This window comes from Dermacentor andersoni, chromosome 6 (genome assembly GCF_023375885.2).
Source record: "Dermacentor andersoni chromosome 6, qqDerAnde1_hic_scaffold, whole genome shotgun sequence".
NCBI classification, from domain to species: domain Eukaryota; kingdom Metazoa; phylum Arthropoda; class Arachnida; order Ixodida; family Ixodidae; genus Dermacentor; species Dermacentor andersoni.
The window spans coordinates 30756605-30782857 of record NC_092819.1 but is presented as its reverse complement, the minus strand read 5'-3'; the positions used below and the strand labels follow the sequence as shown (position 1 = coordinate 30782857).

Here is a 26253-nt window from a genome sequence, read left to right as displayed (position 1 = left end):
AGCCAACTCCCCTGCGCTCAACAATGAGAAAATGAGTCGTTGAATGCGCAATATTTGCGATAGTGGCTGTTAATTGAAAATGTAGAGGGATCTGTGTCAACTTAAGCTGCTATGTGTTTGGCCTTCCACTTCATGAAGGGCGCGGCGTATGCTGGGAGCCGGGTGAAAATATGATGCTTTTATTTTATTTTTATTTTTTTGCGTCGGGATACCTGCTTTGAGAATTCGTGGTGCGTGTTTTATAATAAAGGTAAGCTGTGCTTTGCTGACAATATATTTCCGGTTCTCTTGAAACAAAGTTCTGACTTTGTCAAAACGCGTCTTTTCGTGTTTTTTGTGACGTGTTCTTTGTGACGAGCCCAATCGAATTGAGGTGTGGTTTAAGAAACTGAGAAAAAAAAAAGAATAACGAGAGCGTTCATACCGACGACCAATAGCTTGCTGGTGCGCTCGTCGTGGCCGAACTCGTTCTCGGCGCGGCAGGTGTAGACTGCGCCGTCGCTGCGCTCCGTGCTGGAAATGAAGAGCTCCGAGCGTAGGCCGCTGTCTGTCATGGTCTCGAATATCTCCAGCCTGTGGAACACAGAGGGGTAGCGACGTCTGAGCACTGTGGAATTCATTCCGCGCGACACTTTCAGTTTAGTGTTATGTGTCAACTGGGGGCAACTACCTCCCCTCCCCCTTTACGACACACGCACGCACGCGCGAAAAATGACAAATCTATTAAGTTTCGAAAATGAATGATTCAAGTGCCTTAAATCTCCTTGAAAATAAATGTTATCCTTCAATTCCTTGAAAACTTGGGGTTTAGGGCGACTTTTCAGCTTTCAGAGCAACTAACTCCGCATGGGGGCTACGCCATGGACACTGTCTATCAGGAAACAATCCTAATGCTTTTTTTTTTTTTCAGTTTTGCAATGTGGCATGTCGACAGCCACCAACGACATGGTTGTTTAAATCACCGTTGTCATTGTGGCGCTGCATAAAGCCAGATCAGATGACCAAGCGGTGTCACTGTTTTGTTGTTTGGCTAGTTGGTTCACGCTGCAGCCATCCTGGCTCCGTTTCCGAGCCCTGTATATAGGCTCTAGAAATGCCTGTCGGAAAGTAAGTTTCAGCGATTTGGCTTTAATACAACGGGTATCTTTGGCTGAAACCGGACGCTATATTAGCCATCATGCCAGAAAGTGGTTGACATCATTACAACGGGAAAGTCAACTTTGTAAAAGCATCTGAAGAGCTTGAAGCCAGCTCCAGCTCAGCAGCTGCTCAGCTGAAAAAAATTGTTGGGAGATTTCACTCATTTTCATTGTGTGTGTACGAGCAAGTTTTGTTTCCATTCGTTAAAATTTGTTCTTAGACATCCTTGTAATCTTTGAATTGTCCTTGAACAATGACCCGAATGTTCGGCACGAACCTTGCTGATATGCGTTAGTCGTCTTTGATATATATATATATATATATATATATATATATATATATATATATATATATATTATGTTTGCCTTTTATCTAGCTTTTTTATTTTGTATTCCTGGCTTCGGAACGCTGTCAAGCTTAGAACTCGTTCGTTACCGGAACATTCAGCCATGTCAGCAGGGACGCGTGAAGAGTTGGTCTCCCGCCTGCAAAACGCGCGGCTGAGATCGCTCTCACGACGGCACTCGTACTCCCGCGAACGCTCCCGCGGCTTTAAAAGCGATAGCGGGCCGACCAAAGCGCAGCCCACAAGACTGCAAAGGCAGGGGAGACGGAGCCGCTCTTCGCCGCTGCCTTTCTCGAATTGGTTCGGCCTCTGTCTCATTTTACACGCCCGCAGGAGGGCGAGAATGCACGCTTCAAACAGCAAAGAAGCGAACGGGGTTGAAGAGCGCGTCCTTCGCCTTCTGTCATCCTCTCTGGCGACGCGCCAGCGGCTAGACGACGCGGCAGGAGCAGCATATGGTTGGGCCGGTGGTTCCAGATGCCGAGTGCTTTCTTTTGCCAGCTTCGCATTGCTCTTTGCTTTAACCGTTAGCTTTTTGAAACGGGGCGTGCTAATTGCTCACTGCGTATAGCACGCCCAGTTTTGCTAGAGTCGGGTTTTAGGACCCAGCGACGCGTGCAAGGCGCAAATGCATGTTCAAGGAAATTCGTGTTGTGGCGCTGAACCTGGGCGATTTCCGATCAATCGCAGTCGCCACGCGCAGTTTTTGTTGACAGCTATCGTGCACAGAAATCTTAATGCTTATATTATCGTGTGGCGCAAGAACAATTGCGTTCGGTTATGCTATACCGCGTTCTTATTTCTCGCCTGGAAAACGTCAGCAGAAAATCATCGGCTTCGCGCGCTGCCTTTACCAAGTTGTCTTGCCCCTATAAATTGGTTCTTCTAACCTTGGGCAGTGGCGTTAGCCGAGGCTTATCGCAAATCGTTGATTGATTTCACCTATTCGCAACTGGATGATCACTTTCTCGTTGAAAGTATCAACGAAAAGTTGCATAAAAGATGCCAAACGAGTAAGCTCGCTACCTAAGCTCATGTCTTGGCAAAATTCAAGGATATCGCTTACCCTAGCCGATTTCTGCCATTTGGTATTTATATAGATGCCGTAAAACTGCAGTGACATGTGAGTTCATTTTCTTTAGTTTGGAGAGGTGACCGTGCAGTGAAAGAGAGAAATATAGGTCGACACCTCAGCGAGTAACCGGCTATATCTCAACATGCTGGTAACTGTTACGGGAATATAATTTTTTAAATAGCAAGCATATGGTGGCATAGACAGGAATTACGAGTAATACCACCGCAGCAGAAATTTTCGCACACAATATTACAGTATGGAATCTACAGTACAGCATACAATCTGCGCCTTGTGCACACGAAGATCGCGCGTACGGGCCATGCGTGATTATGCATGCATTCCATGGCTGCTGTGGAAAACCGTAAAATATGTGGGACATGACCCTGCTGTCAGCTGCAACTAGATTCGTCACAGTGTCCAAAAATTCCTACATTGCTTTTACAGTTTCTTTTTTCTTTCTCCGCGGAGGCAAATAATTTGTTTGGGTATATATGCGCCATTTGCGGGTAAACCTTCGCTGTTTCGTCGTGCCGCATAATTTCCGCCGGATGATTCAGCACACTGGCGCCTCTGGGCTGGATACGTTCACGCCCGTGCATTCAGGCGTCAGTCACTTCGAGTTGTCGAGGGTGTCACTAACGTTCTGCGCCGCTTGCGCGGGGCGTTGAACAGAAAACGCTGTTTAATGCATGTCTTTGAATACAACTTTGTCGGGAAGAATGTTGCTTAATGCCTCGGCGACGCCCCTGGGAGTATCTTCTTTTGGTGAATGGCGGCAGCGGGCTATTCCGGCACGGTGTACCGTATAGAGGCACACAATGGATGCAGCCTTCTTTTTTTTTTTTTTTTTCGACGCACGAAAATTGGTATGCCATTGTGTCTTCCTGTCAAAACTGGTGATGGAGCGCACGTAACCGTTGGCGCCCGTTTGAACCATCGCCAAAGATAGGGCAGCTTAGTGAATGCTGGCAGAGGATAAGGTGGCGCGATGAAATTGCAGACGTAACATTGGTTGCGCTTGTGCAGGACCAGGGTAATTGGAGTCTCTGGGAGCGTCCTTTGACCTTAAGTGAACTCAAGATAGGTTGCCCTTTGTGATGATCATGACGATGATGCTGTTTATTTAGGTTGTTGACATTTGAATAGCCTGCAATCGCCCAGAAATGCTCCGTCACACTCGTAGCTGCTTCATCGGTCACTTCTTTTATTCCCAGTAAACCAAAACATATCTTAATTTTCTTCTTAATCATTTTGCCATGACAGTCGAATCACAAATACAGTTACCTATGAAACATTTGCGTACTCTATTCAACGTATCTCTATTTAGCACGTTGTTACCTACTTCGATTGGAAAGCTGCCGTTGCCGTCTGGGCGGCATGGCCAAGTTAGCAACCTTTGAAGCTTTTCAAGTTTTACAAAGAATCGTTCTGAATAAAAACGAAATCAAATCGGCGGGTGTGATTTTTGTGTGCAGAGGGACTTCCTGAAGGTTGCGGCCATGCCGGCAGGCGGTGCCTATAACCTCGGACACCGCAACATTCTCGCCCTGGGCGGACGCCTGAAGTGTCGTCGCGCCGGAGAGAAGCCATCATCACTTCGCTTTTTCCAGGTGTGTCTCTCTACTTAGTCGCGGAAATAATGGCTGGGCATCGTGCCGCACCGTTTCACCACCATTATCTCTGTCGCTCTCTCCTTCATCTACTCACACGCGCATATTTTTTCGTTGGCTGCTTTTGTGGCATTTTCCCGTTATGTTCTATAGCAGCTGACTGCAGTTGTCCGAGAAAAAAGAAGAGAATATACTACGCCCACCTCTGCTTTCCAACAGGAGTTTTGAAAACAGCAATTGGCAGGCAGGCGGAAGGGAAACACAAGAAGCGCTCTGGCGCCATAGCATACGTGAAAAATGCTAGATTTAACAAGACCAATTTTTGTCGTCTGTGTCCTTTGGCTGCTGTACAGCGCCGTGGCAACTGAAGCCGGTCTTTCGTAGGATGGAATCCTGGTAGAAAACCACGTGGCACTACATCATTGCAACTACGAACTATGGAATTTTAAACTCCGGCAATCTAAGCTTCCTTATCCTCTTATTTAAGTTAGCTCACGCTTAAACTCGCTGGCGTGACCCTTCGCAGCACGGCCATCGCACGCCGTAATTTTGTAATTTTGATGTCGCTGTCCCTGCGAAGCGGCGGCTTCGCTCAAGCAGCTGCTTCCAAAGATCGATTGTTTTCGCGACCGATTAATTCCGATAGACTAGCCGCGTGCTCCGTAAACACTCCTCTGTTTGCTGCGTGCCCGTGGGCCTGAAACGCGAAAATGAAGCTCCTCGCGGCTGTCGGAGACGCGGGTAGAAGGTGGCGAAACAGTGGAAGTGCAAAGAAAAAGGAGAGAGGGAGGAAGAAAAAGAGAAAGAGAGAAGGAAGGAATGACGAATGAAATAAAAAGGAATCTCGTCGCACGCGGTGCGACTTCACAAATGACCGCTCGGCTGACTCCGAGAGTGGCCGGGTAATTGCGCGGCCACGGCGCGCCTGGTTGCACATTTTGACGATTCTGATTTTCCCGTGTATTTTTTTTTTCTTACTGGAGCGATGAGTAAAGGGCAAGCAAAAAAATACAATAGTAGACGAGCGCGCGACCCAACCTGGGAAGGAAGGTAAGTTGGAGGAATGAGCCTTGGTTGAAGAAGAAACAAGAGAAGAAAAACAAATCATAACAAAAGAATGAAACGAGGTTTAACTAGGCCGCTGAATATGAAAAAATAAAAGAAGACGCGACGTCTGAGCGGGCCCACGAATTGTGGCGAGAGGAAGCACACGTATCCTGTTTTTCGCGCACGCGTATGATAAAAACATGGAATGCTCGCTGGCAAACGCTATGTATACAGTGTCATCCCTCTCTGTTTTTTTTTGTCTTTTTATTTAGCGTGTGTCTCGCGTCTGCCGCACATTCTATTCTCGGAAAGCGTGACGAAACGTGGGAACCGCTCGGCGTCGTCGTCTGTGGTCTCGAATGAGCGATTCGCCTTAGAACATAGCGTAGCACCGTTCGCGGAGTCATTAGTCACGGTAGTGTACGTAGTTCTTGCTGCCTCTGACCTTCGTGTTTATTTGCGTGCGCTACGTCAATTCGAGCCTCTTATACATTTTCATTGTTTCTATCAGGGCTCGTACACGCTTTCGGCGGTGCTTCGGAGAGTCCATTCGCATGCGCGTCCTTGGCGGCAAGAGCTAATCATTGGCTCGTACTTTGGTTACATTGCTTATCGATGTTGTGTGACGCCTGTCCTTGCAACGTGCGTACGTGCGAGTTTCTGTGTCTGTGGCCATATCTTTGTTGCCGTATACAGAACATACGCCTACATGCAAACATCACAGCGCTAACGTCGGCGAGGTGCCGCTGCCAGTACAAGATGTGAGAAGGAGCAAGCGTTGAGAGGGGCGCGTCATAACGCTGACGGGACACTCAGTTGCTCAAGCCGATCCAGAGTGCGGGATTAGCCGAAACACAACAAAATACAAAAAAAGAGAGAAACTGTTCGCGCATTATCAACAAGAGCATTGGTTGGTTTCTCCGAATCCTGTTTCAGTATAGAGTCACGACTTAGAGCATCGTCTTCTCCGGTGCTCCGCAGTACTGTCACTTAGACGTCCCTGATGACGTAGAATGCTGCCTGGCTGGAATTACGGTCATTACGTCACATTGAATCATTTTCTCACGATGTCCCCTACCGTCCCACTGGGCTGTAGCACAGTGCTGCTTATCTGGTAATTACCATTTGCTGAATTGCCTTACTTCGTCTTTAATCTTTGGTTTAGCCGACGGTGAAAAAGGCTCTGCTAGGCGACTGGTGAAACAGCACATAAAGTTTCCAGTATACATACGCCCCTCGAAGTTAGGCCTCCACGGTTTCGCGGCCCCTAAATAGATCGGGGCTGCGGACTATATTTGCACGCTGTCGGCGCTACTTTCATTGTTCGCGCTTGGATCACGCCGCTGGGCACAAAGTTCGTTTTCTGTGACCTATGGCCGTATAGTTAAGCGGCGCAGTGCGTAAGACCGCTTGCAGGTTGCAGTGGCTCTACTACTTCAGTAAGTTATATTGGTTTTCTGAAAGCGTGAAATATTTGAGATAATCTGTTTTTTACGTAATTATCGATGAAATCGCAGAACCCCAAGGAGGCGAAGTCGTAGAGCTGTAGAATTTAGCTATAAACACGTCGGCAACGCTGACTCTGTGAACACTTGAGAAACCGCGCGGGCAACTGGTAGCAGTGGATAAGATACTTGAGCATAAACCACGTTCACCAGACCAAACAAAACCTGCGGAGGGGGGCTTTCACAGGGTTTGCTGTATATAATTATTTATTTCAGGGCGCACATTTTTACTTTCGGAATTGAGGCAGCCATTCTCAATATTTCAAATGAACAAGACTTGAGCATTGAGCTGCTTCATTCCTCAGTTGCAGCAGATCTGAAATTTAGGGCGAGATGTGCCATAAATTCAATAACTGGGAAGTCAGCTAGTGATTACTCTTGTCAAACAGCGGTTATAACGCATTTGCTTATATCCGCCGCCTATAATTCTGCGTTGCCGGTTAAAAAGGTGCATTATATCCACTCCACACCCATCAAGAAAATATGCTGTTCTTCCGCTACGCGGAATAGTAATCTATTCTCAAAGGAAGATCTCGGTGTCTCAAAGCCAAGATTCAAAAGAAAGCACGCATTCCTTCACCGATACGGGCCTAGCAGTACAGCCAGATGAAACCTGTCGATGTCACGCATCTCCGCTGTCGCATTGTGTAGAAGAAGTAGACGGTGAAAGAGAGAGAGAAAGAGAAAGCAAAGCTCGTTGCATCACTTATAAATGCACACCACACACGCACGGGGACTCAACGCGCGCAGGAACAGCCGCTCCTCCTTTCGCAAGAGATGCAGGTTCGTTGCTCCCAAATAGATGACGTCACCTCTCCCTGAGCGCGCTCTGGCTCGGCCCGCTGCCCAGACTCCTCAGCCACGGCGACTACTGCGGCCGGAGCGTTGTGGGGAGCGGGAGAGGGTTCTGGGGAATGTGGAGCGGGAGGGGCCGCACTGCAGCGTCCGCGGAAGCAGGCGTGTGCGGAAGAGGGTGGGAGAATAATATTGATCGCGTCGCCGGGTGTGCCTGGTGGCCCCGTTCGGCGGCGTTGTTCTCTTCCTCCCCTCCGGTGTGGCTCGCTTCGGGCTCCCTGCTGGCACTGGCACTGCCACTGGCGCCCGTGGGTGATCCCTCCCCGCTTGTTGTGCTATATAGCCCGGGGCCTCCTTAACCTTCGCATTTTTTGGGTCGCTCGCTCGCTCCCGTTTTGGCAGACGCTACGCAGTTAAGAATCGCTTGTGCGTGTATGTAAAGCTTTTCATGTATGCGGTTTTGAATGTCCGCATCCTCGCGCGCACAACGACGACTTGTGCGCTCTGCGAATAAAACTAGGGCAGAGGGAAGCAGGCAGTGAAATGCGCCCGGTGAATGCTTTCGTGTTGTGTGCCTACTGTTAAGGACTTCTATTATGAGGGCGGAGTGCTAAAATGCTCGTGTACTTTGAGTGAAGTACAGCGTACGCTAAGTAATCTCGAGTAGTCAAACATAACCAGAAGCTGGCCGCAACGCCGTCTCTCGTAGTCCCGGTGCTGCTTCGGTATGCTGAACAACATTGATCAGCAGACCACTCAACTCGGTGTTAGTGAGGTCAAAGTCAAGCCAAGTGATTTCTGCTCGATACCCAGCGTATATTTGCTCGCCTCTTTTGAACATTTATATGCTGTGACACGGTACACTGCACACATACATGTTTTGCTTACTTATGCAGGATTCTTGAGCATGGGTGACGGTGCGTTGCTGTACGAAAACGCCTCTACTGCGACACAGACATACAGCAGACGAGACGGAGCACTCCCTGTCGCCTGTATTCGTCTTGTGTGTTAGTGTCCATTCGGCGCTAGGAGCTTTTGCTGTACTCTGTCATGTAAGGACAGCCTAATTGCGGGAGTCGAAAGGGAATTTGAAAGTTAGTAGCCGTGCTTAGAGAAATTTGCGGACGAACAAGGTGCTTAATAAAACATAACAAAATTCAGTATGTGTAGCAGGAACGAGCACGTCAATAGCTCGTGCTTTGGTGACATCGGAATTTTGATTTTAGTGGCGTTACCTGTTTATATTGCGCTTCTTTGTAGACCATAGTGTAGACATCTCCGACTTGGCTGATTGGCGAGTGTCGTAAAATGCGCCACAATTGTCCTTAAGCTACTGTGTACTGTAAGCTTATTGCACATCTAGTAGTGAAAAAAAAATTAGCTTTTTCTTAGAGAAGACTTTCAGTCAGGATCTACTGCGAGATTTGGCGCTTTTCAGCTTCACAACTGGCAGGAAAATAGAAAGCTGATCCAGCCGGCAAATAATCACTATGAAAGTACAGTGTGAACAAGGCGGACACGATAAAAAAGGGCGAGAATGCGGTGATGGCGTTCTACTTGTTCCGTGGTCGAACGAAATTACTCGCGAGCTGCCACAATTGCTCTCGTATCCTTTCCTACATCTTTGTGTCGAGTTTAAAATTTCCTCGCGTGCACTTGAACTGCGATGAAGTAAAAAGATCGTTAAAACACAGTTTGTTGGCTTCTATATAAATCCTCATGAAATGGCGTACATTTGAAGCATTAATTTCCCTTTCGCTGTACAATTTTCTCTAGCTGTGCCTTCCAACCCATCGCTGCCCTGCCCTTTCGGTCGTATTTCTGGGCATTCTTTCGTTGTATTTTTGCGTTGCGTTTCTGGGCCACAGCGGGGAATATTTGCGCGCGGACGCTGCAGGCATTCGTGCTTCCATAATGAATGGGAGGCAGAAGCGGTGACCGTTTCAAAACCCCGTTTCTTTGTTACGCCGGCAGACTGTTCGCGCTTCGCACACGAGCTCTCCTGCTCCTTTATATATAGGCTCTAGTATGTATATGCTACTGCGACGTAATCCTCACATACATTGCCAGCGGATGCGGTGTCCTCCTTTCCTTTATTTTCATTTTTTGCGAAAAAGGCATTCCACACTTTTACGCACGCGGTGAATACTTATAAATTTGGGCGATTGAGGCGCAGGCAAGCGATGTGCGCAAAGCAACGGGTCGCCGCTGTAAGCACCATCGTGTTTGTCATTTGAAAACAATATCCGCAGTTACAGGCCTCTAGTATACACTGTTCATCGAGATATGCGTACTTACCGTGTCTCTTTCCGCCAACGTGCAGAAAAAAGAAAGAATCAGCGCGATGGCATTTGCTTATAGATTTCATCGCTATGCGGATGACGCCAGAAATGAAACCTCCATTCTTCATGACTGACTGATCGATTTGAGCGTCCCAGAAATATGGCTTGTGTATAAGGGACGCCCCATGGGTGAGAACTACAGATAAATTTTGAGCGTGGGGAGTTCTGCAACACGTGTCGAAATATCGGAATGCGTAGTTGTTCTTGCACTGCGTCACCGATGCGAATGCGAATTAACACTTCGGTGCTCGTAGCATATTCGTCATGAGCTGCAAGCCGTCACACTTTCTCGTCGGTGTTTTCCGTTCTGTGCAGTTGTGCAGTTGAGAGCGAGATCTAAAGCACCTCGGCTACGTCATTTGAATTGTTTTATAGCATAAATGATTCAGTGGCGATTGAGTGGGAAATGCAAGATACTGTATATGTATATGTACACAAACACACAATTAGCTCTCCCATACCCATTATACCCCCACCACGTGGCCTACGTCCACCACTTCACACACATACACTTTCTCCCATTGTGACACGGCTAATGCTAACGCATTTAGAAAAAAAAAAAGAAAAAGAGGAACCTACATGAGACGAAATAAAATCGTCACAGCAAAGCTGATCTCAATAAAGAACAGCGAAATGCTCTGTCGGACAAAAACACGGACCATGCTTTGCAGTCTTTAACAATTGGCGCACACTTCTTCGACGTACGTGACGGCTGCAGCACAACGGATAAGCTCAGTCATATATACTGCATGGTTGACACATATGGATCAATTCGAACACTGTGTGAGAACCACTGCGTACACATCGGTGGGTCTCTGCAGCTGAAAAATCAATACCCCGAGCACAGATAGGCCTGCCTGTTAAAGGCGCTCGAGTCTATTCGAGTTTTACGTTCCGGAGCTTGATAATTCCCGCCTTCTTTCCGGAACGTGCGATTTTGTCGTCCTTGCTATTTGTTTTCTCGCGCGGCACATTGCAGCGCGCGCTACGCTCTCAGTTCTTCAAAAAAAGAAGAAAAAAAGAAAAGGTAATTATTGCACCGAAAGCCTCTCGGCCGCATTCCGTAGGCAGGGCCGGAAACGTGGATCGAACGTGCCGTGCGTGTGACGTGATTTAATTACGCGATTAACCTAATTAAATCCTTCCCTTAGCGCTGCATATGTAGCCCACGCGCAGTTCGATTGGGAGGCGCACATTTTCTTTTAACTTGCCCGGCTTCACAGACAGTATCTGAAGCGTGTTCGCATCAAGTGCGTGCCTAATTACCGGAAAAATATATAGATGTATATGTATACATTTTTTTCCCGGTAGTGTTTCTACGATTCCCGACACATAGTTTCATCTTGAATTTGTTAACACCCACACCTAGGTAGCACACTGGTTAAGCGCACGCATGAGAATGGAAGGTGGCAGACACTGCTTATTGATTGCCGTACTATGACTACATGGAGCCTGGATCGCAACATGTCTTGCCTGGCCTTCACAGTTCATGGGTATTTAGACAGAGGTAAAATTTCGAAGCAGCAACTGGGACGAAGTTAGCCCTGTGTTGACTTTCTGGCAGTGTTCAAGTTTGATTATGTCTTCCTATATTTGTACGGAAATCAGATCAACTCGTATTTTCCTTTTCGTTATGAGAATAACACAAGCCTCGAGCGTAACACGCGCATGATAACATGTCTGCGCCACTGTAGCTTACATTTCGAACTGCCCAGCACGAGGTGGAACAGTAGTCGTCAGTATGTTAACCATTAAATTTGTTTTAACAACGCCATTGTGAGATGCATTAACTTGAATAACATCGATAGAGGCATTCCCGCAGGCACATATAACGAATATAAATTTCACACCTTCTTTGATTTAAGCTTGACGTTCTTGTGCAGCTACCCGCTGCACATCGTTTGACTATGGGATGCATAGCGCCACGCACAAGCACACAGTGAATAGCAAGATTTGAAATATGATATGAGCAGAATAGCAAAAATAGGCCTAGTAGCGAAGTGTTTACGACCGCTAGTGCTTATTTAACGCTACACCGATTACAATCTCACTGACGTCGCCAGTACCGTTGTCGACAATATTCATTTGTTCAAGTTCTACAGCGCGCTTAGCGTCGCCACTGTGTCCTGTGCTAGTGGATGGCACCTTCTGGTTCATTATTTGCTCGCAGTTTTAATTTGTTTCACGAGATGTACGCTTAAAACGCGCAAGTTGTCACTTGCCTGTGATCGGTCGTCGCTTAATCCATGCACGTTTAGCGTCCACTATATTCGTCTTTTCCTTTCTATCATGTGTGTACTTGCACACTTTTAAGAATTCAGTGTGTCACATAAGACATTGCATGGATGTACACATTATCGCCGAGTTATCATGTCACGAACGTCAGAGAGATGCCCCATCGCTGCTTGCCGTAACAGCTGACAGCTTCAAGTCCTTCAAATCACCGCATTGTAGTTTCACAGTCGATTTGTCTGACATTGCCGGCTTGAACACACAGTAATAAGTAGCAGTTATGGAGGGTGTACCAGCTAATCTTAGCCAACATGTTCGACGAAAAAAAAAAAAACAGAAAGATTGACAAGAGATGGTGCAAGGTACGATTTGAAGACCTACGGTGTCCCGTCGTCAGCCCTCTGACGACCGAGCACCGTAAGTCTTATAATTGTGTGTTGTACAGTGTTTTTCTTTCTTCTTTCTTTTTTGGACGACTTGGCTGACATTAGCTGGGACACACGGTGTGAAGTGCTAACAAGAAGAATAAAGAATGAAAAAAAAAAGAAAGAAAAGAAAAGAAAGTAGAGCAAGCACAGTCTCACCGTGAGTTTCCCCCTCGGTCGATTTTCTGGACGCCCTTGGACCAGGCGACGGTGAGCGGCTGGTCTCCCTGGGCGTCGCACACCAGCCGCGCGTTCTCGCCCCGCCGAGCGGTCACCACACTGTGCTTCTCGGTGAACTTGGCCGGCACTGCGAGTGTCCGCGTGCAGAGCATCGCACGATTAGTCTGCGTACTCGTGGCCACGTCTCACTACGCCGTGCGATACGAGAGAGTGCGAAAGGTAGACAGTGTTCGTCTTACGTTTCTGCTACAGCTGAAAAGACAGGGCGTGGAACGTTACATGGAAGAAGGCAGTAAGTGGCATTGGATGCACAAAGCAAGGACTCTCATAAAGGAAACCAAAGTAAGGGAGCACTGTTAGATCAGATGCAGAACATTGCAACTCAAAACCGGGACGTCGCATAATAATTTGATGTCGAAAACATGTGCGTTCACTTCAACCTCATGAGGCGCTTACGATGACCGCAGCCTCTGTCCTTTATAGGAGATTAGCCACTTTCGTTTTCGTTCTGCCATTTCTCGATATTGTTTTTTTTTTCTTTTTTGTGTAAACACAGCCATTAATCCATCTGTCGTCATTCTAACTGCAATGGATACTGTAGACCAGACATTCAAATCTGCAATTTTGCTACTGTTTTAATTTATGCTGAAGTGTGGCGCTAGGAGTTCTTTGTAGAAATCGAGGAAACGGAGTGAGCGACGCAAACGCTAAGCTTCCCGAAAGAATCCAGTTATCTCATGATCGGGAAGCGTGCGTCATGTGTAGTGAGACCGAGGCGACATCGAACAGTCAGCATAAAAAACACAGTGAGGTCTGAAGGCGTATTCCTTCTTTCTTTTATTTTTTTTTGGTGTTGACCTTGTATACGGTAAACTTCTCGAACAATGCAGTGCAAACAGAGGAAAGTAACGGAAGAATTTTCGTTCGTACAATCAACGAAAAGCACTCGAGATACAAAACAGTTTCATGCACTTAAAGGGTAAACATTAGTTGCGACCTCCGTTTGGAGATGAAGAAGGAGACGTGAGATTGTATGACATTTGTGATAAAACTTTATTTAATGTCGGTGTGGGTGCACAAGCTCGGTACAGATTTGGGATCGCGAAGAAAGAATCGTGGTAGAACATGGCTTGTATCGCATGTGCTGAGACGTTGGTCGGCATTCGAGAGAAACCACCTGCATGGCTCCGCACTGTAAAACTTAAGGCATAGCCCGCCTTAGCGGGAACAGGTTAAGCAGATTCAAGGAAACCACGCACGTGCGCACCGAGGGACGGACGCAGAGCGAGTAAAAAGAGTCTTCAGGCAGGGGCTGGCCAGTTCCCGTTTCCTTTTTTTTTTTTTGAAGGCTTATTTTAAAGCGAAGCTTTCTTTGCCTTTCCCTTGAATTTTTACGCTGCTGCCGCTTTCTTGTCCACCGCGTCGGGGAGGGTGGGGGGGGGGGGGGGGTTCAGAATGTTGTACATACATGGCTGGAGCGTGGCAGAACGGAACGTCGACGCGAGAAATTCCGCTTGGACGTTTCCAACGCGTGGAATGTGCACAATGGCCTCTGGAGCACCCTAGGTGTCGCTACTTTAGCCTCTTGACAGCTGTAATTATCCGTATCTGTGGCCCCCCTCAAAAGCGTTGCAGAAACTGCAGCGTTTACCTTTCTACTAACGTGCAAGTTCAGAGGGGGCCTGTATGGAGAACTGTATCGAGGAGGGGGGTGAGGGTGGAGGGAGAGAATGGGTTCCCTTACAGGGAGAGAGGGCGGGAGGGGGAAAACATGGTGTGAGAAGGCAAAGAAACAGTGGTTGCGGGCAAGTTGAAGGTAGGGTGTACTTCTGCTGTTTCTGAAAAATGAACACCACGTAAATTTGTCAAGCGGACAACTGACGCAGGGAGTCCAGACGTAAAGCCGCATTAAAACGCCGTAGGGTCTAGGCGACACTACAGAAGCGGTCACACGTCAAATCACCACTTATGTGGCCGCCGCAGTTGCTTGATGGCTATGGCATTGCTGGAGGTCGCGGGTTCAGTCCGGACCGTGGCAGCCGCATTTCGACGGGAGCGAAATACAAAAACGCTAGTGCACTTTCTATTTAGATGTGCACTTCGATTTAGATGCGCGCTAAAGAACACCAGGATGTCAAAATTAATCCGGAGTCCGCCATTATGGCGTGCCTCATAATCGGATCGTGGTTTTGGCACCGTACAGCCCCATAATTCAAATAAAGTTTAAGAGGAAGCTTTAGCTCGGGTGCTCCTATCTAAATACATGTAAAAGGAGAATTCGTTTCTCTCGGCAACCACTGCACCAAATTTGACGAGGTTTGTTGCTTTTAAAAGAAAAACTTAAAATCTAGTGACTGTTGGTTTCGAATTTTTGATTTAGGTCCTTAATTTTTTATTAAAATGTGACAAATAGCGCAAATTTTCAAAAAAAGAAACTATCAAGTTTACAACTCTGTAACTCTAAAACGAAAAACGATAATACAATTCTTTGAATCGCATCTAATAGTACATCTAAAGCGGACAAAATTGATATGCTATACATGAATCTAAAAAAGATTCAGTAGTATGAGAATACAGCTTTTGCAGTACCATTGTAAACAACGTAACGAATTCACGTAAGATATAAAATGACATATCAACTTTGTCCGCTTTCAATAGTCTCATGGATGCCGTTTACAGAACCGCGATATCTGCTTTTGATGCAGAGTTATGAATTTGTAAACTTCGTTCTTCTATTTCTTTCGAACTTCCGAATTTTTGAAAATTCTTTTCACAAGATCCAGGACCTAAATCGAAATTCCGCTTCCAACAGTCACTGGAATTTAACTTTCTCTCTCAAATGCAACAAACTTCATCAAAATCGGTCCAGGGGTTATCTCAGAAAAACGTTTTTGCGTTTTACATGTATTTGAATAGGCCGCGTCGGAGTTGGGCCCGAGCTAAAGCTTCCTCTTAACACTTCTGCCTGGATGCGATGTTCCATGTGAAGCAATGATAATGCTCAACCCTCCCAATCCTCGCTCTTTGGCCATACCTCGCCCTTGCGCCATTAAACCTCAAACATCAATCAATCAATCAACCCTCCCAGATATTATGAACAATGGCGCACAACAACGCCTCAAGCAAACACGTATCACTGTGTGTTCTGTATCCTACGTAGACAAACAGCAGTGTTGCACGCAAAGTAACGTTTAACATCAACTCACCACTCTCGTATTGGACTAAACGCTGAAGAAATTGCACGTTCGCCGTCAACATCACCGCTAATTATCGTCAATGAAAGCAAACAGCATAGTAATCTTCGCTTACATCGATATTCCCACAGCGCGTGGGATCCGCATATGTTTTTTTTTTATTTATGAGCTTCTTCTAACGTAAATGGTTAAAAAGCGTGACAATGGCAATAGACAAACCATAAGTTTGCTCTGGCGTTGCTTACTATCATGCGCTTTAATGTTCGGAAGGAAACTGTTCGTGTCAGGTGCGATTCGTAACGTGTGTTTTGATTTCCCGAAGAACCACCAGGCTATAAAAATCAATCGACCTTGTTCAGGCGACCATAAATAATTGATCTCACCCAACCACACTGTTAACTCTAACAAATAACATTAATTAAAAAAAAGTAAGGCGGCTTTCTAGTCAGCCCCTCAGTACCCATCTCCGGTATTGAAAGCAGCCGCACTGAGAAGTGAGCAAAAATGCAGAAATAGTCTTGTGTTGAAATTTAAGCGCACATTGCAAGCAGAACCTTACGTTCTTTATCATCGTTACCGAGTCCTCCTTGTCGTCTCTGACACTGCCTTGTGTTGGACGCCTTATATCTTATGGCTCTATTAAATGTGGTGCCAATAGTTAAAGGCGATGTCCCGATCGTGCAAGAGCGCAAGCACTGTCGTGCTGGCAAGACCCGCGAGCTTTTTTTTTTTTTTTTCTTCCCCGTCGCATGGCTTCGCTGAAGCCGAAGGCTGAACGGGGCTGCGGAAGGGAAGCCGCGCGTCTTGCTTCCCGAGTTTTTTTGGGGGCTTCTGGAGGCGATGGGGTGTCCGACGTATCTGCTTACCGTTGACGGCCACGCGGATCACTTTCCTAAGCGGCTTTCCGACGCCGTTGTCCACGAAACAGGCGTACCTCCCCTCGTCCTTTTTCGTAACGGGCGCGAACGAGACGCTCCCGTTGCTGGTCCTGACGGGTACCGGTGTCTCGGAGTCACCGCAGACCAGGCTGCGCTTGCCTGCACAAAAAAAGTTGGCCGCTTCAGGGTTATACAGAAATGGTGCAATGACGCCTCCGAGGCGTGGCGAAACAGTTCATTATTCACGCGTAATCCTCTGGAAACTGTCATTACGCACTTTTTGGTCTGCCGTTGCTGAACATTGGTTCGTCTGCACTCCTGCCAAAGGTAGGGAAATCAGCATCCGAATTTGAGTTGGATTCGCCGTGGTAGCTTAGTGGTTAAGTCGCTGCGACGCTCAGATCGAGGTCTCGGGTTCAATCCCAGCCACGGCGGCCGCATTTCGATAGGGACGAAATGCAAAAAATGCTCATGTTCTTGGATTTAGGTTCACGTTGAATGACCCCAGGTATAGTCAAAAATAATTCGCAGCCCCCTTTACGCGGACATGCCTCATTATCACATCGTGCTTTATATTGCACATAAAACCCCAGAATTTAATTTCAATTTAAACTGTGATACCCGCATGAGCCTAACTTGAAAGGTTATTGAGAAACCTAATGATCAATGTTGCTTCTGTAACTCCTGTAAGTGTGAGTTCTGTGCGCTCTATCGTGTTCTTTTTTACATTTTAAACCAAGTTTACTTTGCATAAATGTTAATTTAAGTAGCCAGAGGCTTAGTGATTCCTCATTACTGGTAGGTAGGGTAAATTGATTAAAACCCATTTTATCCTACGTATCTAATGCTCAATGGGAAATCTACTTGATGCAGATTCACAATTAAGTTTGGTTCGAAGCCGCACGTCGCGAGTAATCTTTCTTTCAAGATAAGGTAAAGCTCTATTGCTCATGGCTGTACTTAAGAAATATGCATTATATACTAGCGTACATTCCGCTTATGCTGATAATTAAAGAAAGAAAGATGTTTTTCAGCTTCAAGTTCTGGATCAATACAAACTGATTAGGTCTAATTAAGGGTCCTAATTTACAGGGGAATTGTCACTTTATGGCGGAAAGGCGTATGCTCGCACGCACACTCACAGGCGATCAGATGGAAAGTCATGGATAACGTTTAATAGCGCAGCTTCTTCCTTCCTGGCACGCCTCGTCTAACGCCACCGCTTTCATACGGCAGGGATCACGGAAGCAACAAGGTATACCCCCTGACGAGGAGCTCCTCGAACAGGTGTCTTCTCCACGCGGCACTGTACAAACAGGTCATAGGCACGTGTGTGCCTTTCCCGTGGCTTGCGGCGCTTCATGCATACGCACGCTCGCTACGGACAGGAAGAGCGCTGGCTATAGTTCGGGGCGGTGCCCCTCGTTCCGCGACATTGGAGACGGGGCGAGTGGTTTCCTGTCCCGCGGCGTCTCCACCGCGACTCCACCCCGCTTTCACTGCTCTCCGTAGAGGAGGGCACGGCACGAAGCACTTGCCGTAAGCGGCCAGGGTCAAGGATGACCAGCTGCACGCCGTGGCGGAGCGATGGCCACCGTGCGGAACCGGCCGACTTCCGGCGTCTCTCGCGCCCGCGTCCCCCGTTTCTTGTTCGTCTTAGCTTTGTGCTCATCTCCTTCCGCTATGTCGTTCTCTAGCGCCCGTCATCGCCAGAGCCCCGCGCGATTCTTCCAACTTCGCGAAAATTCTACCCTGCGTTGTTTTCTTTTTTGAAGGTTTCTCGACGCGGCTTCCTTTCTCCTTGATGTGGGCCTCTGTCAACCGCCCTAACGCCATATGAAGAACAGAATGCTGCGTTGCTCGGTAGCCTTAGATGAAGAATCTCTCCTTGCTAAGTTATTGAACGGTGGTAAAGTACGAGCAATAGAGAATGTGTGCATCTCCTTGTGAACCGGACGGGTAATTCTTGCCGTACGCATCGCATGCTATGGGGTGGTGTTCGGTTTCGTCAGTATTCCGCAACACAGCACGTGACGAAATAGTAGAGAGCGGCGTTTATTTCTCTATCTCTTTCGTTTTATTGCGCAATTACTATGACACTATACAGTTCTGTATTTACAGTGCGAAATTAGTGGGAACTCTGCGATAAAACGGTATCGTAAAGCCAATATTAAACGATATAGTGAACGTAATGAAAACTCTGCAGGCTTTCCTTCGAAGCTGAATACTGCGAATAGTAGCCAGACCTCTCTCTTTGTATTTCGTAGTGGTAAGCAGTATAGTGTACTCTTCAGAAGTGGTGCGAGCAATGCATTCCTTCTTACAGCTCTGCCCGTTTAACAACGATGCCTAGCAGACGCGGTAAGTGAGGGCATGCTCATGTCGATGTTCACTTCGGCTCACCTCCGGAGACACATCGGCTCCACGTAACGGCGGGCTGTGGGCGCCCCGCCGCAGAGCACCTAACCTGCACCTGGGCACCTTCGGCAGTGGAAACGTCGCGGGGTTCGTCGATCCATTGTGGAGGCTCTGCAAATTGAACATCAGGAGAGACGATCGTAAACAGGGCAGTAGTTGCAATAGTTTTCCAAAGTCCGTTCACTGTTGGTACCAGGTAGGATACCTGGATATGATCACCCGCAGTAAACAGGTATCCTCTAGGACGCACGCTGACCCTACGCGACTTTGTATGACTGAAAGCAAGTTGGTAGCGATTCGAGTTAAAGAGTGAAGGCGTGAAGATACGGACACAAGCTTGTGTTGTGCTTTTTGCTCCTACTTGTGTTCGTGTTTGTACGCCTGCTTTAGGTAACATGTACTCAGCAGCGTTTCTCTGTTTTTATTTCTTCTTTCTTCTTCATGTGTTTTCCCACATTCTTTCTATCTCGAGGACTACGCGATAATTTAGTTATGGTTGTATTCTGTGGCTGTGATCTTACGTCCGACTTCTAAACGTTGTAAGCCGTGAACGCTTGCGGACGTTTCCAAGATGGCACATAGTTAGGAACTTTCGCTGGGCATCTCGTATTTAGGGTGCACCCACTCTGTCATCTAGGCATTAGTGAGATGAAGATGACCAACGCTTTCTTCTAAGTTGTTTCGGTCAGGCAATTTAGACAATTTCGCAGGTGCCGATAACGCCCGTGAGCGTAGTGTCTTTCAAACAACGTTACCATCACTTTGTTCGGGGACGGCGAGTCGTTTATAACACGCCGACATAGTTAAACGAAATGAAGCGTTGCTGTTATAAGTAGATAGCATCTCCTGATTTTGCACTAACTTATAGATAATTAGCATGAGGAAAACAATGCGGTTTGGAGCACACTTACGCTTCACTTCCAGCGTTGATGTGTATCGGTCTGTACCCGCTGCGTTGCTCACCACGCAGGTGTAATTTCCTGCGCTTGCAGCTGTCACCGGGTCTATGCTCAATGCCGAGAAATCGTCCTGCGACGATATTGCTTCTCGTACGGGAGCACCGTCTTTAATCCAAGAAAACGCCAGCGGCCGCGTTCCGCTTTGCACGTTGCAGAAGAGTTTGGTGCTGACGCCAGTCACAACGTCGGAGGGGAGCACCAATGGCTGAATGACTGGCGGTTCTGGAAAGTAAATACACTTGTTATACACGCACATGTCCTTGTCTCCGAGATCATCTTAGCAAGCTTTTAACCTCTGGTATTTAGGAACATGCATGCCGAACTCGGCGCTAAGACTACGTTGAGCTGTTGTGCTACTTTAGGTCTGCTGGCGAGGTGGCAGATCGTGTTGAAAGTCTGCTCTCCCCACGCTGTTTTACCACGCACGACATGTGACCATGCGTGCGTTGCTACCGACTACGCAGCGACCATACTTTTTGTCATAACGCCAAAACAAGTGCACGTTACGGAACATGAAGTGAAGCTTACCTTGATGTGACGCGGCTCCGCTCAGCGCCGAAATTGTAAGCGCAAATACCATCCGCATTGCGCCGGTTGAAACCTCATAGCGTGCCATCACAACTGCTTTAGTGGTGGGAAGGCTTCACCGCACGGGAAAGCGCATTTGCACAGCTGGAGGCCGAAGCTACGGCGAGTAATCCGCTCTTAATCCAAGCTCGGTGCGGGCTTTCGGGCAAGTCGGCGCATGGACGCCGACATGTCTTCTTCGTTTGCAGTGTAAAGCCCACCGCATGGACTTTTGGCGCCACATGGTGGATGCCGGCGTCACTGACGCCGACTAACGGGATTTTGTTGCCTGTGAAGTTATTTTAACCACGAGGTCCCTTTTGGCACGCAAGGCCCGACATCGTCGGTGTATAAATGGAAAGTGTGGCGCCAGCTGACGAAGTTTTTCGCTCTGGGGGCTGCATATTGAAAGACAGCGGGTTATTCGTTTTCGCCAAACAAGCGCTTACCTCTGACGGATACCGAAATAGTTTTGGTAAGCCGCCCTCCGATGTCGTTATTTGCATCGCACGTGTATTTTCCTCGATGAGCTTCTGTGAGCGGAAAGAGGGAGACGACAGGCTGCTTCCACGTCTCGAGTGAGTTTTTATCTGCAATGAAAAGTAGCAAGAAATTTCATATCGATTGCGACACGGCTTCGATTGACGTGGATTATACAGTTTTCATGGCTTGGACGTGATCATTTCTCGCTGGGAGACAGTGAAAGACCGGATAATCACTCACCCGCCAATTTCTTCCAAGTGATCGTCGGTTCCGGCGATCCGGATGCCACACATGTGATGTTCAGCATTCCTCCGACAGTTCCAAACGCATCATTGGGTTCCACAATCCAGACTGGCGGCACTATCAAAAAGTTGTACAAAACGTGCTAAGAATTTTACTCTGTGTGTATACGTACACAAAGACGACAACTTTCGAGAAATGATCTGAACGCGTCCCTACCCCGACAAGTACTGCGGTGTCAAAAACAAGGAACGGTGACATTTAATGTGGTAGTCTGGAGAGCATTTTACGATCATTACTTGCACTGTTTACTATACCTCATTTTTAGCAAATGTTTAGATACGTATATTTAGTAAGGTTTGTATTACAGATTAAACCTATTGAACCCCGCACCCCCACCAAATGTTACGAAGAGGAACCCCGACGTACAAACGTATGTGTAACTATTTACACAGGAAAAAGTTAGTGGTAAATGCGCAGGCTACTACAAAGGTCACACATCCAGTAGACAGTCTACCGCTTCCACTTAGTCTCCCTCCTGTGCGCACGGTCCTGTCCAAATGCATCATAAAACTATTTTCTGTCAGCCTTTCAGCGGAAATTATAGTCTTCAGAACGGGCGTTAAAGACTGTTGTAAGTTTTCAAAATTGACGTGGTTGTACTGCTTTCGTTTGAGCTGAACATGGGTAATTTAACATTATGTATACAGCGTACAAGCGCTTTTTTCGTGTTATCATTTGAGCTAAGCGATAAGTAAAAACAAAAGGAAGGACCCTGCGCACTTACTGTCCACCTTGAGCTGAACTGTATGCGAGTCGCTGCCGTAGGTGTTTGTTGCCGTGCAGGTGTAGTTACCCTGCGAGTCCAGCGACACCGAAGAAATAGCCAAGACGGACACAATGTTGCTGCCATAGCTGATATCCTTAGAGAAACTTGTGACGTCGCTGCCATCCTTATGCCATGAAAAGGTGACAGGTGGTGTTCCCGACGCAAGATTGCACGTGGCGATCACCTTGTCACCGGCTTTCACACGGGCCGGTAATTGGAATGGCTGGATCTTTGGCGCGTCTGTAACAGAGCGTCAATTTAGAACAAATTTTCAACTCGTTGCTGCGCATATGCTCTATCTTGATCTGTTGACTTGCATGATTTCGTGCTCTATAGGTATATGTAAGGCACATGCACAAGAACGTATTTCGAATGGACGAAATTTTTGTTAATATTTTTGTTACGGCACAGAAGATAATTTTCTTGTCGCTCACAGGCAGCCTGATCATTTGCTAGCATCCTGGATTAGTGACGGTGACAGTTGTATACGTACTTTCCGAGATGTCAGTGTTTCTAGTTTAAACCACTGCGCTCGAGCTAGATGAATTTATCTCCATGGAAAGAGCAGAAGCTGCTTGCGGCAAAAGATCGTAATCGACGAGCACTGAAGAAGAAGCACATTGACCGCTATGCATACGTGCCTTGCTTTCTGGCGATGGCAGTGGACGCCAGGACGGTCCAGAGGCCTAGCAGCCGCACTTGGAGGAACATCGTTGCGGTCGACGGGACGTGCTCACGCGCTCTGCGTAACCGGGATCATCGCGCAACCGTGCAGTCCGTCACGGGGAGACCCGGTTTCCATGCGTGCGCGAGCAGCAGCATCGCAAGGGGGGCGCAAAAACAAAAGCCCTTCGCGGCTCCAGGGTCCCGTGTCGCCACCCGTTCGCCATGCGCGCATCTCGGCGTTACGCGAGAACCCTGGGAGCGTTTTTGTGGTGCCGGTCCCATAGCTCGTAGACGACACAGGATCGTGGCGCCGCGTCGCGGAAGGACGCTTAAGTTCGCCAGCACTGTGTAACAAGTGTTTGCAGGTGGGTACAGCGAGAATGTGCTAAAATTGGAGCTTCGAGGCTTGAAAAAAAAAAAAAAAAAGGCCTTGAAAGCGCGCTGACGGTGTAGTTGCTGGATGACATGTGATGGTTGTTGTAAGATCGGAATGCAGGCTTACTCTTGACGAGCAAGGACACTGTTTTCGTCAAGGCAGCGCCGATTCCGTTGGATGCCAGGCAAGAGTATTTGCCGCTGTCATGGCCCGTTGCGTTGCTGATGACCAGCGTTCCGTTCTGCAGGACTTGGGCTTTGTTCTCTGAAGGCCTCTTCAACTCTGTACCTGTCGGTGTTTCAAGTTGGAGTCACGACACGTGAGTTTGTATAAATACGTGGTGCTCAATGCTCTTATTGGCTAAAATTTTGTGACTGGTCTTAAAGCGTCGTTACGCTACAAGCACAGGAATTCATTGGCACAGGTATGACGTACTCATAAACGCAGTTAAATGTGCCTGATATTCAGAGGGATTGCTGCGTTATAATATTGTTGCATTAGAGCTATAAATTAAACGAACAGTGCAGTCGTCGGATGCGAGCCGCACGGTCCTTGTGCACGTACACGATACTGCTGTAGTTACTTCAAATTCTACTTAACTGCACTTCCAATGTATCATTCGCATGTACGCATTTTCTTGTTCCCGTTAGATAGCTATTGTTGCTGAGATTGACGCAGACTAAACGTTTACGTGATATATACCGTCGTATTTTTCTTAGAAAGATGGGAGTTTGGTGTTGCGGACAGTGTTGCCATAACAATTCGGTGGTTGAAGTTATCTACCGTAAATGGGCACACGTGAGCAAGAAAACGTATTGTGGCTTAGGTGTAATTTCATTCACGACATTTATCTTCATTGGATAATTGCTTTAGGCTGTTATTGCATTCTTAGTCAAGTAGTCTGCAAATCGTGTTCCCCGTTCGACGACTTCACTGATTTACTTGTGTTTTGAAGTTTCACAGCAAAACGGCCGACCATTACAGTCCGCGTCAACTCGAAATTTCTTTTTCACTCTGCTAATGTTGGACACTCACCTTCTTTAAGCCACCTTATTTCAGGTGCTGGGTAGCCCACAGCTTTGCAGTGAAGTTCCAACGTCTCTCCCCGTTTGAGCACTACATCCTGTGGTTCCACATCCCATTTGGGTGGCGCTGTTGCAAGGGTAGGAAGACAAGAAACAAAAGAATTTGAGAATTGATAGCCTCTTTTGTTTTCTCTGTCTCTAATACAAGCGAAATGGCGGTACTCAAGAGGAATCATTACGCGTTCATTTGGAAATGCTTGTGAAACGTGAACGGTAGGAATGTGTCGGCCCTTGTGGCGGCGGGGGCTGCTCATAGTGCAATATTTGGATAAATAAGTAGGCACTGGCTGAAATTATTCAGCCAAATACAGAAGGGCGTATGTGCACAAGTGGTCCGCAATACAGGGACGCATACGTATTTCCATACATACAAGAGTAGCTCAACAACAGTCAGCCTAACAAAAACCGAAAAACCGAGAGAGATTGAGCATATAAAGTCATAGAAATAGTGCACACAATTAATTTTTGCAGTGTCAAACATTTGAGATCTATGTTGCCCCTTAACAGCTGCGTGGAAGCCCCATTGTCGAGGCCTTCTCCACACCTCGACGTCACACAGGTAGATCTTGTGCCGTGCGTCTGCCGGGGCTCGAAAGTGCGAGGGATTTCATAATCGCCGTGATCTCCTCATTGCCACAGAATAGCTGTTTAAGCCGCAAATTATTGCAGGCAAAGATTGAGTAGCTTCGCCAGAAAGGACGAAAGTACTCTATTAGTTCTCTACTTGTGGGCTCCTGACGTCACTGTACATTCGTTTGCGAGGATACAATTTTTTTTTATCCCAGAAAAACTCAAATACTTTGTAGAAAAGGGATGAGGGCAGCATTAACTCTAGAAGATATGCCTGTGTTTTTGCTCTCCGACCCCGTTAGTCGCTGCAAAACGCACTTAGCTCAAATGCACGTGCCTACTGTGATTACAATAGTTTCATCTCCAGTACCTCACCCGGAAGTGTCCGAGATCAAACTTGCACACGCAAAGTTGCTAAAGACTAAAGCACAGGAAATCGTGAATGAAAGTGTTGCAGTGCCTGTATAAAATAAAGCGCGGGTAAGTGCAAACCACGTACCTTCTTGTTCGATCATTGCAGTCCCATTAGTGTTTTGGTCTGAGCTCGATATCTTAATCATTTATGCCTTTGCTCCGAGTGGTGAGCACACGTCATGAGGACGGAAATAGCGCTGGCTGGTTTTGTTCAACTCGGGTACTCTGCTTGACATTGAACGTTTATCCATTGCAAGTCCCTGCGATTGCATCCCTAACACTAAATTTGCAATGAACCTGAATGCTAAATGCGCTTAATTCGTTTCCCCGTGCCATGTTGCTTGTCATCACGACAAAACTAGTACACAAACTCTGTATAGCGCTATTTTATGACTTGAAAGACAGCTAGCATAGTGTTATATGCTATTCGAGACTGTCCCAGGAAGTATACGCTTACGAGTACGCTGTAAATTATTACTTTAGAAAACGAACAGAGCAAAGAAGTTCAGTGATTGGCCGCCAAGATGAAGACTCCGTTAAAAAAACGGATCCAGCCGGGAGTTAGCAGCGATTTGGGCATATTTTTATAGCCAGTTTACTCGATCCCTCTGGCTCTAAACTTTAGGAGCGCGAACATATACTCGCTCCTTAACCTTTGTGCTACATCCTCGTGTATGTCTACACATGGGAACAAACGCCGTTTTCATATATCAACATCGAGATTATACACCTTTAGGCTAGCCCTAAAGATTTTCATTCTAGCTATACTCTAATGTGGATTAAGAATGATTATTGTTTACTTGTCCAGACTTTAGTATCTTGTATCGTCTTCAATAAGTGATTCGTTGTTGTTGCTTACTTATGCTTACTTTGTCAT

At 47.1% G+C, this 26253-nt stretch overlaps 2 protein-coding genes across 9 annotated transcripts in view; one reads left to right on the top strand and one right to left on the bottom strand.

Moving 5' to 3' along the window:
- LOC126521587 (cell adhesion molecule Dscam1-like) overlaps positions 1 to 22294 on the bottom strand; it is a 39988-nt gene extending 17694 nt beyond the window's left edge. Inside the window, exons 1-6 of one of the 2 annotated variants that reach the window (XM_055066076.2) lie at positions 20675 to 20759; positions 20099 to 20368; positions 19173 to 19298; positions 16758 to 16928; positions 12677 to 12824; positions 425 to 573 (exon numbers count right to left, since the gene is read on the bottom strand). In XM_055066076.2, coding sequence (XP_054922051.2) covers positions 425 to 573; positions 12677 to 12824; positions 16758 to 16928; positions 19173 to 19298; positions 20099 to 20368; positions 20675 to 20732 — 922 coding nt within the window. In that variant the 5' untranslated portion in view covers positions 20733 to 20759. Of the gene's footprint in view, positions 1 to 424; positions 574 to 12676; positions 12825 to 16757; positions 16929 to 19172; positions 19299 to 20098; positions 20369 to 20674; positions 20760 to 21162; positions 21304 to 21436; positions 21557 to 22223 lie in introns of those variants that run through there. The other variant, XM_072288664.1, reaches the window with a different exon arrangement.
- Positions 1 to 26253, top strand: part of LOC126521470 (uncharacterized) — a 289078-nt gene that overhangs the window by 138179 nt on the left and 124646 nt on the right. For 4 of the 7 annotated variants that reach the window (XM_072288669.1, XM_072288670.1, XM_072288671.1 and 1 more), the window contains one exon: positions 4037 to 4171. The exons of 1 other annotated variant lie outside the window; for it this stretch is intronic. In XM_072288669.1, coding sequence (XP_072144770.1) covers positions 4061 to 4171 — 111 coding nt within the window. In that variant the 5' untranslated portion in view covers positions 4037 to 4060. Of the gene's footprint in view, positions 1 to 4036; positions 4172 to 26253 lie in introns of those variants that run through there. 2 more of the 7 variants (XR_011895113.1, XR_011895114.1) reach the window with 2 other exon arrangements.